The following is a 16828-nucleotide window of genomic DNA, read 5'->3' as shown; positions in this document are numbered from 1 at the left end:
TCTAAATTTTACATTCACGCCTTTGAGCTTAATTTTAGTGTTTTTAACCCATATACTATTTTCTTTTTAAATGGTCACTTCTTTTTAGATTTGTTTGTACATACAAACAAAAATAACTGATAATAAACAATATTAATCTAGTTGATATCAAATAATCACCTTATAACTTCCTACAAGACCAGAAACAGATAAATAATTGCTTTATGCGTTTATCTTAGTTTAGCCTATTTTACGTTTATTCATTGAAACATTTAATTATGTTTTGAAAACTATACATCAGAGTTTTCAACCAAAAACACGTCCCATTGAACTGATACACATTTTTATTCTATTCCCCCCCTTTTTTTTTTCTTCTCAATTTGCATTCTCAATGAATAATTTAAAATAATAATTTGAGCATAACTCTGCTCGTTGGTTCTTTTTTGTGATTCACAGTCTGCGTTTCCTCACACGAAGGGAAAGAGAATCAATGTCGATGTCCTTAATGTCAGACACAGGAAAAGGTGATGATCAAAATGAAGTTGTGTTTTTTTCTTCTTTTTCTGGAATATCTTTCAAACTTCCTGATCTGAAACAGAAAAAAATAAAAATAATTATCTATCAGGTAAATATAAACATATTGATTTGTTTTATCAAATTGTGTTGCTGTAGATTTTACAAGCAAATATTAAAATCCAAAGTTACTTTTTGTAACATGTAAATAGTTTCACAGTGGTATCAATACAAATTTTTTATAACATTCTTGCTCTTAAAATATTGTTATAAATATTGATTTCACCTTTATTTCCCAATGAAATACAGTCGTAGTATTTCATAACTCAGTTGTTACCTTTCATTCTTGCGTTTGTTGAGTATTTTGCGGGACATCACCACGATCAAAACTATGACCAGAAAGCCGGCGACTGCAGCGAGTCCGATGAGGGCGTTTTGCAGGTAATTCGTATCTTCACCTGAAACAGGAAAAAAAAACAGAACAAATTCAAATACTCGAGATGTGCTTTTAGAAAGTTGCTAAAAATATAAGGAACATTTTTCCCAACAAAGTCCCCGCATCCAAGAAATAATTGAACCATTTGTTGAAGTTTAACTTTATATTTTTGCCCTGATAACTTATGACATCAGTAAGATCCATTGTTTGACAGAGAAGGTAGGAAAGTAAGAAAATTGTTGACTGTTGATTGGTTGGTTTGTGTATGGATTTTTTTTATGATGAAAAATAAACACCAGATAGTTGAGTCTTCAGACCTCCCATTTAGTCCAAATTTACCACGATAATCACCTGATATACTTTGTAGTCGTATCCCACGGTAACCCTACATCTGATATGGACACGTGCTGTCATAAATGATTGATGAATGGCCTCCTAATGAAGGAGCAGGTGTTGGAGCGACACACTTTCGGGGTCCACGGGGGGAAAGGTTGGGGGAGTCATTAGTCTGATATAAACTCACCTCCGGTCGCCAGCATGTGTTTGGTGGCGTCCAGGTGGCCGTCGTTGACCTCCGGCTCGATGCCCAGGATGTGACACATCAAGGGGTAGATGTTCACCGTCTCAAAGGGCTCCACCTCCAGGTTCTTGCGAAACGCCGGGCCCACCGCCCGGAAGAAGGGCTTCATGTCCATCTCCTGGTTGTCGAAGCCGTGCTCTCCTTTGTTGAACTGAACCGGGAAATACTGCAAGGACAGGACACGGGGTGGAGGGGGGGACATCAGAAAGGCAGAAATCTCAGAGCGCCACATCTTGGCCCACTCCCCGTTCAGTCAGCAGAGGGAGGTGTTGGCCAAGTGAAGGAGTTTGTTTCCCTACTGGAGGACGAAGGCCTTTTCTTTCTCTCTGTATCACAACTGTCAACCAATGAAAAGAGCCTTAAATGAGAATTTTAATCTCATTTTCAGAATTTCCATTTCCCCGAGATACAATGCAAGACATAAAATCCTTTCATATATTCTGTTTCTCCCAAAAACAAATGTCCTATAAATATCCGTATGTAGGATACCCAGCTATCTTAGGAATTATGTAACAGTCACCCGAGCTTATCTTTCTGTGGGATCGAGCTAAAACCGAGAGAACAAAAGCGCGAGAAGACGCCGTCGTTGATCGCTCAGTAACCTCGTAGACTTTAGATGACCCTCTTTCTTCAGCGGATTCACAGGACTGATTATATTTTTCCACGGATTTAACACTCGGAGGGGCGCTTTATGATTTTCGAAATGTACTCTTTTTAAAATCGAGTTCTGATTCGATGGCTCTCAGCACTGACTGACACATTCAGTTGCAAAGTTGCTGCACAGTGGAGTGACTGAGCGAGCGCCGAGCCAAATGAAAATGCTAATTTCGAATTTTGAGGCATGAATAGCTTCGTGAAGCATTCGAGAGCACCGCATGTCATCAGCCAGGCCTGGATTATCCCGAGGACGTGCAAATGCACTTGATTAAAATTTGTAATGTACTAAGATTAGAATTTAACTCCTTGTTTCTGCTTGAAAAGAGCCCGGTTTCACCATTTCTCAGTGAGCAGATTTGAAGTAATTTAATTATTTCTGTAGTCGAGACACGAACATATTTCTAGAATAAAACTGTCTGACATGCACAGATTATTTATCTGGCCGTATATCTCTGGTGACCGTCCTTCAGATCATAATCACACAAATTGGCAAACTGTCGTTAATAAGTTACCGAGGCCATCAGGTGCCAAACATCAATCACTTTATATGATTTAGCCTCGCGCTTCTCCAATAATCAATTCCCCGATCGACCGATTCCCACCAACGCACCCCGTTGATCACGTAGCCGGGGTCGCCCCACAAAACGATGGGCAGGATGCGGTCGTTGTTGGTGAAGTGAAGGCGCTCCGGCATCTCCTCCTTCTTGTACACGTGGAGGTGCGGGTGAGCCCCCTTCAAGGTGTTGTACACCGTCTCCAGCTTGCCCGGCTTCGGCAGCAGCATCCCGGACGGTCCGTAGTCCAACATGTGGAAGGACACGTCGCTGAACGAGAAGTCCGGGATGTTGAACAGGGTGATCTCCTCCACCAGGCCGTTGCGGTACACCGTGGTCATGCCGTGGTCCGAGGTGAAGATGGCGTTCAGGCGGTCAGTCAGCCCGTGCCGCTCGGCCGAGTCACGGATGTAGCCCACCGTTCGGTCCACTTGTTTGACCATCTCCCTCCGCTCAGGCGAGTCGGGGCCGTACCGGTGGCCCGTGCCGTCCGGTTCCCCGAAGTACAGGGACACGAAGTCCAGATCCTGATCTCTGAACCAGCCCATCACCTTGTCTATGTTCTCGCGCCAAGCCGTCTCGTTCTTGTAGTTGTAAAACAGCGGCTCCACTTCCCGCACCATAGCAACCTGTCCCTGGTAACTGGCAGCTGTGCCAGGGAAGTGGAGAGAGCCAGCTTTTAGGCCCTGGAAAAAAAATAAATAAAAGAGGCTGCATTAACATAAATACGACACATGTACCTCACATGTTGACAAGTATGCAAAAAAGGTCATCTGTTCATACTGTGGGTCAACACGCGAGGAAACCAAATCAGTAGCTGCTGGGTTGTGATTAATTTTCTCAAAACCCGCTGCTCAACCTTGAAGGCAGACTTTTACAGCAGCTGTCATTTGCATGCAGCAAACATCTGCGCCTGCAAAAATAATTTGCAATATAACTGCGACGATCCACCTGAAATCATTCAGAGGGGGTTTTTGAGTCGAGAGAAATGGCTTCTATCGCTGCGCGCGGCGAAACAGTCTCTCACAGTGATAAGATGGAAATTGTGCTGCACGGACCTGTCGCTGTGCTGTGATCCAGATCGGCAGAGTGCCATTGTCCCACCACTCATTCACAAACTGAGTCTGATAGTAAGGCTTCTTCTCAGCGGTGGCGATGTCGAACCACATGTTGTGGATTACCCCGTGATTCTCAGTGTAGCGGCCTACAGAAGAGAATCACTGTCAGTCTGCTTGCACTCATTATTCACAGTGTGACACATTCACATTAAAAATTCTATCAACTTAACGGGCTGAGTGGCATGACGCTTTTGGACAAGGTCTTACGACCAACTCCGGAGATTAGAGGAATTTAATTTCAAGGAAGTTAAATTTCTTTTAGCAGGCACTGATGATTCGAGAGTCAAAATAAGAAAGGGAACAGAGAATTCCTCCCTCAGTCATCCAAGCATAATCATCTTACTCAGCTATAAAAGCTGTTGGACCCTGGGACATTCAATTACAACTAATTCCTTTTTCCTGTGGCTTTTTCTTTTTTTTTTTTTCAATCCTTGCAAAGTAAACTCAGAACCTTTTTTTTTTTTCTATTCCGCCATGATATGCAGATCCCCTCCTGCCAAGTGGCAGCACAGCGGTAGAAAAATGAAACACTTTACCTGTCAAGAGGGTGAAGTGTGTCGGGCTGGTGATGGTGAGGTACGGAGGCGTGACGTACTGGGCTTTGACTCCGTCCTTGGCCACGCGGTCGAGGTTCGGCGTGTCCACGTCGTGGTCGTAATCCCACCTGAAGCCGTCGAAGGAGACCAGCAGCACCTTCTGCCGCTCTTTGTTGACCGGCGCTCCGAGGACGGCCGAGGCCCAGAGGACGCAGAGACTCGCGGCCCACATCTCAACTTCGACTCTCTCCTTTCTTTCTCCCCCCTGAGAGGAACCACCTCTCGTCGTCGTCTCGCTTATGGTTTCTGAACCCGACGACTTCAGCAAAGTTTCCCCCCCCAGCTAATCTTATCTCCAAGATTGGACGGACTTTTATCTGCGCTCTTTTCTGCATGCTTGCCTGATGATGTTTATGGGCCGATTTTATGGCTGGCAGTTGTGTTCACACTGAATCCCACCCCACCCGCTCCACCCGCTCCACCCTGTTTTGCTCTTGAGGACTGGCAGTAAAGCAGATTAATCTCTCCGGGCATACTGGCTGTTTGTTTCCCCCCTAACTCGGCTGTTGATGCTGTCTTTCTGTTTGTCTGCCTGCGCCCGTCTGTGTGTGTCGCACTTTCCTGTGAATCACTGACAATGGGGGAATGACACTTTGATGGCTTTCACCTTGAGTTGGGATGGTGCATGATTGATCTGACACCGGCAAAATGAAGAGGAGAATGAGAGTGTATATCTGGTCGTCAGCTAGGAGTGGTCTCCCGGAGGAAGAGAAGGAACCCTAATAGACATACTCGTGTTAATAACTCTTATGTGTATATTAGCCGACGGGAAATCTGCATTGATTCTTTCTTAACAATAGTCATGAGGATGGACAAACTATCAAAAAGTGCATCCCTGTTCAGTCATTCAGCTCAGATCACACTCGGCATTCCTATCCAGACTATATATATATATGTATATATATATATATATATATATATATATATATCACTGCATTGTGATGTAACCTTATCAACGTCCATCAAATTGCTAGATAAGCTAACTCTTCAAATTCGTTCTTTATTGTGTGTGTCCTTGGCAGAGGTTCAAGGGAAGAGTTTAATCTTTATGGAGATAAGGGATAACATTCATCAGCTTTCATTTACCTCATTCATATTCATTAGCTTTCCCACATTAACTCTATCCCGCTCGTCGTCCACTGTCAGCAAGATTTGGAGGAGGTGTTTTTTTTTGGACTGCTGAGACCGATGGAAGTCTCAGATCTCTGCTATGAGAGCTTTATCAAACACACACACACACACACACACGCACGCACGCACGCATGCACACGCACACACACACACACACACACACACACACACACACACACACACACACACACACTCTCTGAACTTGTGGGGCAAAGCAAACTTCATCTGACCCTCTCAATCATGCACTGAAATTTCTGCAGGGATTCTCTCATTTTCTTGAAGAAGAAAAGTTTTTTTTTTGTTGTTTTGTTTTTTTGCCTTTAGCACTCTCTGCTGCTCGAACATGACCACTGCAGCGCTGCTTTCCCCAAGACGGGCGGCCAAAACAACTTCCCTAGAGTGAAGTACACAAATTAACATAATCTCAGGCCGTTGTAGTCTTTTAGCAAAGTCTCTGCATTTCCATCTAGTTGGACTTTTATTCCATCTTTGGGTCCTCCGTGTTCAGTTTTACATCCTGTGAACATCAGACTTGTCTTTTTTTTCAAAGAAATTGACTTAAATTTGTGTAATTTTGTGTTTAGGACTCCTCAACCAATCATCCTGCACACAACACAAAAACATGACATACAAATGATCCTAAAAGCATTAAATTGTGCAAAAAAACCAACATTTAAACAACATATAACAACCACAGATTATCAACAAAGTCACAAAAGTTGACAGATTAGGTATAAAGGAACATTATTCATAAATTATTGAAGGTAGATATTAATTGATGTGTGCACAAACACCTGTTGAGGGTTGTTAGTTAAAATAAAATAAATCAGCAGAAATGAAAGACAATCAGTGTTGTTTTTTTTCTCACTCGGGTTCAAAATGATGATTTCTTCAAAACACAAGTTTCACAGTTTTTATTTTTTATTTTTTTATTTTGTATGCTCATGCGGAAAGTTTAAATAAAATCCCAACGTTTCCAAGCGTGGAGATTCTTATTGTCGGCTTAAAAACCATCAACGACGTCGTCTCTCAAACGAGCGTTTCCGGCGTTAAAATGTTTACTCCTCAATCGGAAAGGTTGGTGAAACGAGGAGCGAGATCCAAATGTAAAATACACAAACGCCGCCGCCCTCCTTTTACAGAGGAGAAGAGAAAAAAAAACGCTGCACGGCATCTGTATTCTGCTCACTTCGCAGTTTGAATGGCAAGCTGCTTCTTTTCCCGCTGTGACTGGAAGTAGACCATCAAGTTCATGCCAGCGTGCAGACATCGATGTGTGTTTTTGAATTGTGAGCAAACAAACTTTTAACGCATGAGTGGCTGATTTATCAGTTTAGGTGTGAGTAAATCCACGCGTGAAACGTGAGGCTGCAGGAAAACTCCACTGGTGGTGCGCGGCGTTTCTCACGTTTAGCTCTCGCTGAATTACGGCGACAACGATTTACTGCGAACGTTTAAAGAACCAGGCGAAACGTGGATAATTACCATCCTGCTGCAGAAACGTAAACCAGGTTTGGTAGCAAATGATGAAACAACTTAAACTAGTACAATTTTGAGTCCAAACCAAGTGGCAACCGGCAGCGACGTCACCCGTTGGTTTTTTAACGAACGTTTTGAACTGATTGGAAAACCGATGATACGATATCTACCCATATCGATAGCAACCTGACTGCACAACAGGCCTGTCAATCAAACAGACACGACCCCTCCCAAAAAACAAGGTCTTTTTAAGCTTATTTTCTAATTAATGAGGGATTATTTTCAGCAAGAAAACTAATAGGAAGGCGTGACTTAAGCTAACAACACTGTTTTATTGACTTTGCATTTGATGAGAGAAGTTGAATGAGAGTCTATGGAGGCTTTTTGGAGCCGACCTCTCGTGGCACTTGGTGCCGAAAACTACTCATGTTTAGTAGCATTTACTCCACATAGCTGAGCTCCACCCAAACCAGCTGAATAAGCTAAAAAAAACCTCTAAAAAGCGACTCCACACTTCCTGTTGAGCTCCGAACAGCTGCAGACCGTCTAGTGAACAGCATTGTAATTGAAGTGTCATCTTTTGTAGTCATCGATTTTTCTTTTTTTTCTTTTTGTTTAGTTATTATTACTGTATAAGAGAAAAAAAACAACAACAACACACCCGATATTTTCTCTTCCTCTTCTGTTTAGCTTCCGCTTCCCACAGAAGTGAGATGAATCGCGAGGCTGTTACGTTGCTCGTGATTTATTAATTTTTATTTTTTTCATGGGAATTCCACCACACTGATATGCAGCTCCATTCACTTCATAAAACCGCAAATATAATCATCAGCAGGCACCACAGGCTCAATCACCAATTCGGTAGCTGATTCTTTAATCGATAGCAACTTAACAGACATGTATTTAATATTTATTAATCTGATATCTATATCAGTCCAAAGTAACCTCACGCTGACACTTTCCTCGGGTTCCTATACGCTGCTCCTGTTGTTTGCGTTGACATTGATTTGATAACAGAGAGATTAACATTTAGAGTGTGTTCCGCCTGAATAGCGCACTTCACATAACGTACAGTAAGAAAATTAAACAGCAGGAACCTGACAACAAATATTCCAGTGATATCGCAGCTCCTCCTCCAGCAGGCCGCCAGCGTATAATTATTATCGCCTCAGTCAGACAAAATCACATGTCCTGTCTTTGTTATTTGTTCTTTGCAGAGCTCGCGTCACTAGCAGTCATTTAGTGCTCCATCATAAAGTGCAAAAATTAGAATTGTAGTTAATGATCAATGTATTCCCGGCCTGCCATAAATGACGGCCATAAACATGTTGTGCTTTCAGTAAACAATTGATTTGAACTTTTACCTTACAGTTTCCAACATATTATTATACTATCATAGCAAGATTACCAGGCTTCATATCTACACCAATATGGTTTTAAAGGCGGGGCGTGTCTGGTTTGATTGACTTTTTAGATTAATCCGCAGATTAAAATAATCTCAACAAATCCACTAAATTCCCCTGTTTGCATGGAATCTGATAACAACTGCAGAAACTGAGCCTGTTTTCGATATATATACTTGTTTATGTCTTCGGGGAGGAAACAATGGGATCGAGTTGTGAAGCCAGAAAGTGTTGCGAGAAAGACTTGTTGTCTTTTTTTCACGGGATTCGTTGACGGGTTTTGCTGGTGTTAAGCACAGCTAGTGCCACCTAGAGGCCGCCGGGATCTTTACAGCCCCATAAAATCAAACAGATTTTGGTGTTTCTTCAAAATCGCCAAAGAAGCTTAAAGATGAATAAAATTGTCCTCTTTTACTTTTTGATTTCTTCCCCAAACAGATACCCTTTTATTCAGGGAAGTCAGGCACGGTGTTGAGCTTCACATCCGGCGTGATGGCCGTTAATCGGGGCCGGCGATATCTCTTGCGTGTTTGTGAGACGGAAAGGGCGAGAGGAGGGATGAGTAACAGCTGGGAGCAGAGTGGAGGAGGCTAAGGCTTTGTGGAGGCAGCTCGGCTGATCTGCGGCTTCGTTCCAGCGCGTGGGCCCCTTTCCGGCTCTGCTGCCTTGTAGCAGGTTGACGTGATAAACTTTGCGGCCGAGCCAAGTCAGATGTGGCACGTCGTTGTCGTCGTCGTCGTCGGAGGCCCCGCACCTCCTCCTCGCACCTCCTCCTCGCACCTCCTCCTCGCTCCTCTCCCCTCAGCCCGGTGTCTCACCGTGGCGCTGTGGGGGCTCTCGGAGCGCCAGCAGTACACTTTCACACGGCAGTAATTGATTTCTTTAATTTGCTTCAAGAGAAACTGTTGTCAGCCAACCAAGCAGCCATTTTTCAGGCCACTTTAATTAAATGCCAGGTCTTTAGGTGTGATATGAAATTCGTTTGGCTTCTCTGATCTTCTACTCCTCAGACAATTCATTAACATTTTCCCTTTCTACCTTTATGTTTTTACACAAAGCTTTCAAAAAAAAGCTCATCAGTGACATTTCGGTTCTCCGCGCTATACATTCAATCATTTATTTAAGTGTATTTAAAACCGAAGATTAAGAGCCGTGTGGCTGTTTCACTTGAGATAATACGGAGTTTGTCGAGCCTCAGTCAGCCGAAGAATTCAAGAGAATAACACAGCGGGCCTCCAACTGGCTTCCTTTTATTGGAGGCTCTGTTATACTGTGAATTGTAGCTGTTTCAGGTCACTAAAACGTACCCGAAGACAAAGAGATAATAGAATCAGCTGCAGTGAATGTCAAAGACTCGTATTAAATCTTCCTCACTCAGGTTTCATCCCGATGGCCTTTGTCTCTTTCACAACAATCTGAAGTGTCATTAGGCCCATAATACGTCGGGAATTATAGGTTTTAATTGTGTCAAATCCTTTCCTCCATCTCACATGAAACGGCGCCGGGCAGGTTGTATCTTCAGCGTAAAGCAGCCAGAACCGTTTATTTTGGCTATAATAGCAGGGCAGCAGGCACACCTCCCTAATAATATCCTGATGCCTCCCCACTCGCTCTGACTCAGAGATCTCCTGAAAGGGCCCCTTCTTCACTCATCCTCTCAGAGTGGCCTTCCTCTCACGGAGATGAAGAGCAGCTGCCTCTTCCTACCTCCCACCATACGTCAACACATCGGCACCACTCTGCCCGCCTGCCTTCAAAAACACCCCAAACAATATATATATATATATATATATATATATACACACGAGGCCCGCTAAAACCCGCCGGCAACAGCCCGCTGCAGTTTAAAATACTTCATACACCGTATGTAGACAAATATTTTTGCTGACAAATACCTCTTTGTTTTTTTTAAGACTTTTAAATAGTTTGTGTAATAGTTGTTGGATTGGGTGGGAAATCTAGGGACTATATGACAATTATTTTGGAGCATGGGGCAGAAAACAACAGGTTTTTTTTTCACACCCCAAACTTTAGATTCACATTTCTTTTTGGTGATAAAGCAGGTTTAAGTGCCATAAATACTGTGAAAGTGTCAAAGTGCTGAGTCCAACTGTGCCGTTTGGACTTCCCTAAGTTTGTGATGTCACAAACTCAAGCTCATGTCATACTTTGACAAGCTCATGACAAAGTCCAAACTTTTATATATATATATATATCTATATATATATATATAGATATATATATATATATATAAGTCATTCTGTTGCGGAGCTAGCAAACTACAAAACCTGTGGGTATACCTGAGCGTCAGTCATTGAAAAAAAGAGTCAGCCAATCAGAGGAGAGAGTCATTGATGTCTCTTCAAAGGCACAGACACAAAACAGCCTCTTTGTGGTTCTTTAAGTATTAAAAACGGAGCTATTTTGAGGTGTTTTTTTGGCACTTAAAACCACAAAATATCTTCATATAAAGATCAAGACTGCACATAAAACACTGGAAAAGTTTAACATATGGGACCTATAATATCTACACGACATTATACTGCTGGTGTATGATGGTGTTTGTCAAAAATCCCCAATAATTGAAAGACATTGACACGCTTGTATGATTCTATAGAAGATTAAAGCGGTGGAATTAGCCTGTCTTTGAATTATATTATCTTCAGCACTATGACTACAGTAATCTTTGTTAACAGACTTTTTTTCTTTTTCTTTTTTTTTTGTGTCGTGGGAGTTTTGGCTGAAAAATATCAAAGTTCTTCTATTAATGCATAATACTTTTTCTTAATTACAGCCTACACAAGCAAACCAGCTCAAACTAATGGGGCCATCTTTTTGTTTCGTGGTTATACTCAGACGACTTGGGAGACCTAATCAATCCACTTTTCTTTTTTTTTTTTTCCTTTTACCAAGGAGACAAACACGCCATCGTTTTAACTCTGTCCTGTTGGGGAAACTTTCCCTGAGATACCATTAATCCAAGGACACGCACGTCCTCGTCATTGAAGCCGTTTCTCTTGTACAAGACATAAAACTAAAAGCAGACTCTGTCTACAGTCATCATTTTGTAACTCTGATGGTGGTAATTCTCCAATGTGATTATATCTCCATCCTCGATGCACCACCGACGGACTGTTTTGCAAGTTGCGTTTATCATTAAATGAGCGGTACTGAAAATAATATTTCTTAAATGCCAGTTTAATATTGTGACACTGGCCGAATCCTTCTTTTTGCCTTACCGAGGGATGTTTTTTTTTTTTTTTTTTCATTTTTTAGCCACAATAGTTATCTGACTTTTGGAAGGAAAGAAATGATAACAGCAAAAAAATGGGAGCTGGTTGTTTTGATGTATTTGGCTGAACAACATGTCAACGAGTCGAGAAAAAATAAATAATGGTGTGCATGACAGATTGGGAAAAGGAGCGTGTAGTTTACTGTTGTGTAGTGCAGACAGTCTAAACGTTGAGGACCTCCACAGACGGGATGTCAGGTGAATGTGGCTCCATCATGTACTTCCACAGTTGTTTACAGTCGCTGCAGACTCCTGTAAATAATTTGTATTTTACCAACAAGTTGGGAGATTGTTGGAGACTAAGAGAAAAAAAAACAGTATAGTGCATGAACTTATTTTGTCATTGGATCTTTTTTTTTTTTTTTTCCCACTTCCGGAATAGTGTTTTGCAGACATTGAATCACGTCCGTATATGACTATGTGAAACACATGAAACATTAATTTTTATAATAAATACAAATACAGCATTTATACGCATTCACATGTGGAAAAAAACAAAACCCAAGATTCAGGCTAACAAATAAAGGACTTCTATTTCAAAAATAGCTGTTGACATAAACATGTTGATTCTTTTCGAAAAAATATGAAGACTCGTGGTCATGCAAAAAGTCAAGGCCTCGTCCCGAATGCATTTAAAGAAAGGTTTTCATCTGGAAATGGAGCGGGGAGGCATTGTAAACGGGACATTTAAAGGAATCCCACATCAATTTCCCACACCAAACGCTGCATAACAGGAGCCATTTTGACAAAGTAGCCGTGTGATTATTTTTTATTTCCATTTGAAAGCAATTAGCTGAAAGGTCCTTCCCTCGAGTTTCTGTGGCAGAATGTGTGGAATGACTCAGGATAATTGCTGTGAAATGAACAGAGTGCCAAGTTGAGAGACGCACAAAAAAAACAAAAACGCAAGGGTTCCCTCTCCATGGAAACGCCCTCCGCCTTTGTCGGTGCACCAGGAAATTAGGCAGCAAGTGATAACGGGGCTTGAATGAGTAACAAATGCAGAGGGTGGTGTGTGTGTGTGTGTGTGTGTGTGTATGTATATGTATATGGGTGTGTGTGTGTGTGTGTGTGTGTGTGTGTGTGGGGGGGGGGGGGGGGGGGGGGGGGGGGGAGGGGGTGATATTTACTCCATTTCAAGCCATTACAGAAATTGAGTGTTTCCCCACATCTCACGCTGTGCCTACTGAGTGCCGGATACAGGAGGAAGGAGGGTCATTAAACATGGCAGCCGGCAGCGACGCTCGAAAAAAAAAAAACACTCGTCGTTCGCACCACCGACGGGCGGGATGGATATATAATGAAGCCCGGCGCTGTCGGCGCGCGGCGCCGGCTGATGACGCTGACGCCTGGAAGGAGGACGAGGCGTTAGACGGCGGCTCTCGGCCCCCGCCGCCTCCTCGGCTCCCCCCCTCGCCCTAATTGCTGCCTTGCTCGGAGGCAGCGCTCCCTCGGCGTGCCTTTCATGCCTCTCCCTTAATTTACGTCAGCAAGGAAAGCAATGTGATTGTTATTGTCATTACTCTCGTTCGTCATTAGGCAGCTATCGACTACATCCGTGGCTGTTTTGATTCGCGCCCGAGGTCGTGAGGTTCAGGCCTCGCAGGTACAGACGGAGGAAGAGGAGGGGCCGGAAAGGAGGAAGAGCTTAAGTGATCTTTTCTTTGTGCGGATCTGACAACCTTCAGCCCGTTTTCTCTCAGTGAAAGTGCTGAAGATCCCCCCCCCCCCCCCCCCCCCCACGCCTCTCCCCCTCCACCCTCCCTCTTCACGATATGTCCTTGTCGGGAACAACTGAGCAGCGCCTCCCCACCGCAACACATAAAAGCACCAACACGAGACGATGTCAAGAAACCTGCTCGGCAAACAACGGCGGCTCCACAGCAGAGAAAAAAACCCAAGTCAATTTAAATAGTGTAGGTTCAGGAGAGCTCAGCGAAATAAAGAAATCATGCTTTGTTTGGTTTCTATTATCGCGCTGGTACCTTCAACACGTTTACCTCGAATAAACTGAAGAGACGCTGCAGTTGGCGCCAGCCGAGAAAACCCAACTCCGCCGGGCAAACTGTGATAATATAAAACGTGCCGCGTGTCCAAATCGGACCAAACTCGCCGGTGTCCAACCTCGTATCCGCGGCAACACGCCCACTAAGGTTGAAGCGGACGGGCCGAACGGTTCTGGAGTTACGTGAAGAACAAACACACGGACAGGAATCTCTTGCGTCATAGCGCCGATTCAAGGCGCCGCCTCGGTTTAGCCCGGACGAGTGGCTGAGTGCAGAGAGTTTGTTCACTCAAAAGAATCTTAAACGTCACGCATGTGGACTTCATGACCTTAAAATGAGCATTTCATTTGGTTGCGTTTCCCAAACGCTGCCGAAACGTAAGACTCCCGGGCTCCTGTAGAAGTAGAAACCACCGCAGTGACTATTTATCAACCAAAGCTGACACCAGAATCGCAGAAACCGGCATCCTGTGGGTTGCCGTTTTAAAACCCCAGGGATTCCCTCCCTTTGGGGGAAGTGGAAGAGGAAGATGAGAATAATAGTCTGGAGTGTAGAAGCGGGAGTTCAGTAATGGTGCAGGAGTGACAAGGACCCAAAAGCAATTCCTGATTGAGCACTAATCCCCACTTTTTTTTTTTTTTTTTGGTGGAACGCACAGAGAGTGAGATAAGCCCAGAGGTTAATGCAGAGGCGTCTCTCCTCTGTCCTCGGCGGTGACAGCCCCTGACAGGCAGACCCCAGCAGCACGCCTTGTTTATGTTAATGTAGGTGGCCTGGGCCAGCTCCCACACTGAGCAGCGCAGATAGAGACGTCACAGCCTCATCAGAGTGGCACTTGCAAGCTCTTGCAGGGGCTACCCGGGATCCCTGCGTTAGCATTTAGGGGGTTGGCAGGGGGGAGGAGGTGGTGGTGGGAGGCTGGGGGGGGGTGGGGCAAGTGAGGAGGTAGCTCGCTGTGACTCCACACCCACCTCATCATCTGCATCTTTTCTTCCCACTTTGTTTGAGCCGTGACATCTCGCAGAGAAAAAGCAGAAAGGAAATGATTCTTCTTTTAATGTATGCATCTGTGAAAAATGTGCATTTTTATACCTACTATTTCTCTATTCGTTTTTATTTTTTATTTTGATAGGGTCAGGCTCTGACAGCTACAATCAGACGCAGCCATGCACCGCCAGTTTTGCCTTTATTTTCTATGCACTTGTTGTGTTATTCATAACAAAATCTGGAATAACTGATATCCCAAAACAATATCCAGGGAGAAAAAAATAAATAAAAAGCAGGAAGATGTGGCTTTAAGTGAGGGGATGGAAGGAGGTTTGGAATAAAATCACAACCGTGTTCAAGTTTTACAGAACAAAACGGCATTTTTTTACATTTCATATTCATATTTATACAACGAGGAGTTCCGACCCAGAGATCTGATTGGAATGTGCGCAAATCAGCAAAACAGCAAATCAGCAAAACAGCAAATCAGCAAAACAGCAAATCAGCAAAACAGCACACCGGCTCATCACTAGAAATATCACTCCACCTTCTCAACGGCGATATATAATTAGAATTTAATTTAATATAATATGCAATATAATGTAGTTTTTACCTTTTATCGGTCTATTAAATTAAATGTGACTCATTTGGTGAAGTCGGGTCTCTTTTGGTCCTTTTTTTGGTCGCTCTGAGCACCCGTACCGTAACACCACGGATAGTCACGCACTTTAAATCCTAGCGGCGGCTAGCTGGACCCGGTTTGGATTTAAACACACGACACGCATCTTAAAAACACATTAATATGTTTTTTTTTCCATCAGATATCTTATTTCCAACCAGACCGAGCTAACTGAGCAGTGTAGTGTTTCTATGCGCTGTATTTATTCAGTTTGAGAAAGCAATAAAAACGGACCAGATCTCGTCTCTGTTGCTAGGTGGTTGCTAAGGGTCGGCCTACTTCCTGGAGTTGTAAACATTGCGTACGTTACATAAGAGTCTACTGACCGATTGTTTTGAGAACGAATTGCCTCCACAATATGAAGACATGTTGATTACGTATTTTATTTTAGTTGGTGCCCCCCCTCCCCCCCTCCTCCTGCTGTAGCTGCCCCATATCAACTGTACTTCCCCATTCGGTGTTGTCCTCTTGTTTATCTGTTTGCTGCTCTGAGGTATCACTCTCATCATATGCCTTGTCTCTCACTGATGAATGGTTGCGCCTCGGTGACCTGCCCCGCCCCCACCCCCCCTTGCTTTGTTTGTGTCAGTGTGATGTAGGGCTGACCCGTGGAGGTGGGAGAAAGGTGTGTGTGTGTGTGGGGGGGGGGGGGGGCATTGAGACAGATGAAGGGGTCAGAAATGTGCGACGAGAAGCTTCTCCTCTGTGTCTCCTTCACCCCCCCGCCCCCATCCCTACCCCCCCCCCCCCCCCACCCCACCCCGTTCACTCGACCCTCGCCAGCCTTTCATTCTAATCTGATGATAATGATATTTGCTCAGGACGACCTCTGCTTGCACAGTGTAATTACCCCCCCAGCTTTCTATGATCTCAGCTATTGGAAATCGATGGGCCAGAAGAGGGCCCCATCAGAGCTTATTATTATCACTGCTCGCTTTTCGTTACAGCGCGATCAGATTTAATATGTTGTCCAGTTTTTATTCTTACTGCATGTTTTTCAAACAGCTACCGTCAGCGTGGTTAAGTCGACGTCTTTTTCGAATACGCAGTCGCTAAAAATGTGTAAAAAAAAAAAACGCTGCGACAATTCTCGAATGATTTTTTTATTTATTTTATCCCACAAAAACGAAATCTCAATCGCAGACGTTCAAGCGTTCGTTGCACGGTCCAAAAAAAAATTAGTTTTTGTCTTTACGTTACGCCCCTTAAATTACCCGCGCTACACAACAACTCCGCTTCCGTGGATGTTGTTGAGTGTTATTTTGTCCCCCCCTCCCCTCCTCCTTTCCCTCCCCCCTTAATAGCACCTTTGGCTTTCATAGCACTCAGCAGTTCCACGCGTATCCTTGCATCTGTGAGTGGATGCCTATTTAAATCAGTTAGGTGAATCTGCTACTGGATGACTCCCTCCATTAGCT

General features: G+C 43.8%; 1 protein-coding gene across 1 annotated transcript; it reads right to left on the bottom strand.

Annotated features, from left to right (window-relative positions):
- Window positions 1–825: 825 nt before the first annotated feature.
- On the bottom strand, window positions 826–4605 carry LOC138207880 (ectonucleotide pyrophosphatase/phosphodiesterase family member 7-like). Its single transcript, XM_069165448.1, has 5 exons — window positions 4374–4605; window positions 3778–3923; window positions 2776–3405; window positions 1452–1674; window positions 826–950 (listed from the first exon to the last, which is right to left on the bottom strand). The coding sequence occupies exons 1-5, from the start codon at window positions 4603–4605 to the stop codon at window positions 826–828; spliced, it is 1356 nt and encodes a 451-aa protein (XP_069021549.1).
- Between the last annotated feature and the right edge of the window lie 12223 nt (window positions 4606–16828).

This window comes from Embiotoca jacksoni, unplaced genomic scaffold, assembly GCF_022577435.1.
Source record: "Embiotoca jacksoni isolate LCO1_2020_lvr unplaced genomic scaffold, fEmbJac1.0.p SCAF_34, whole genome shotgun sequence".
In the NCBI taxonomy this organism is placed as follows: Eukaryota; Metazoa; Chordata; class Actinopteri; family Embiotocidae; genus Embiotoca; species Embiotoca jacksoni.
Note: the sequence above shows the minus strand (reverse complement) of the source record. Positions and strands in the feature narration are given on the sequence as shown.

Bases quoted from the DNA above. Each gene is read 5' to 3' on its own strand.
- LOC138207880 (XM_069165448.1), bottom strand. From the start codon at position 4,605: ATGTGGGCCGCGAGTCTCTGCGTCCTCTGGGCCTCGGCCGTCCTCGGA. The intron at 3,406-3,777 runs GTCCGTGCAGCA...TTTTTTTTCCAG, and splicing joins GGATCACAGCACAGCGACAG to GGCCTAAAAGCTGGCTCTCT. The intron at 951-1,451 runs GTGAGTTTATAT...TTCCTGTTTCAG, and splicing joins ACACATGCTGGCGACCGGAG to GTGAAGATACGAATTACCTG.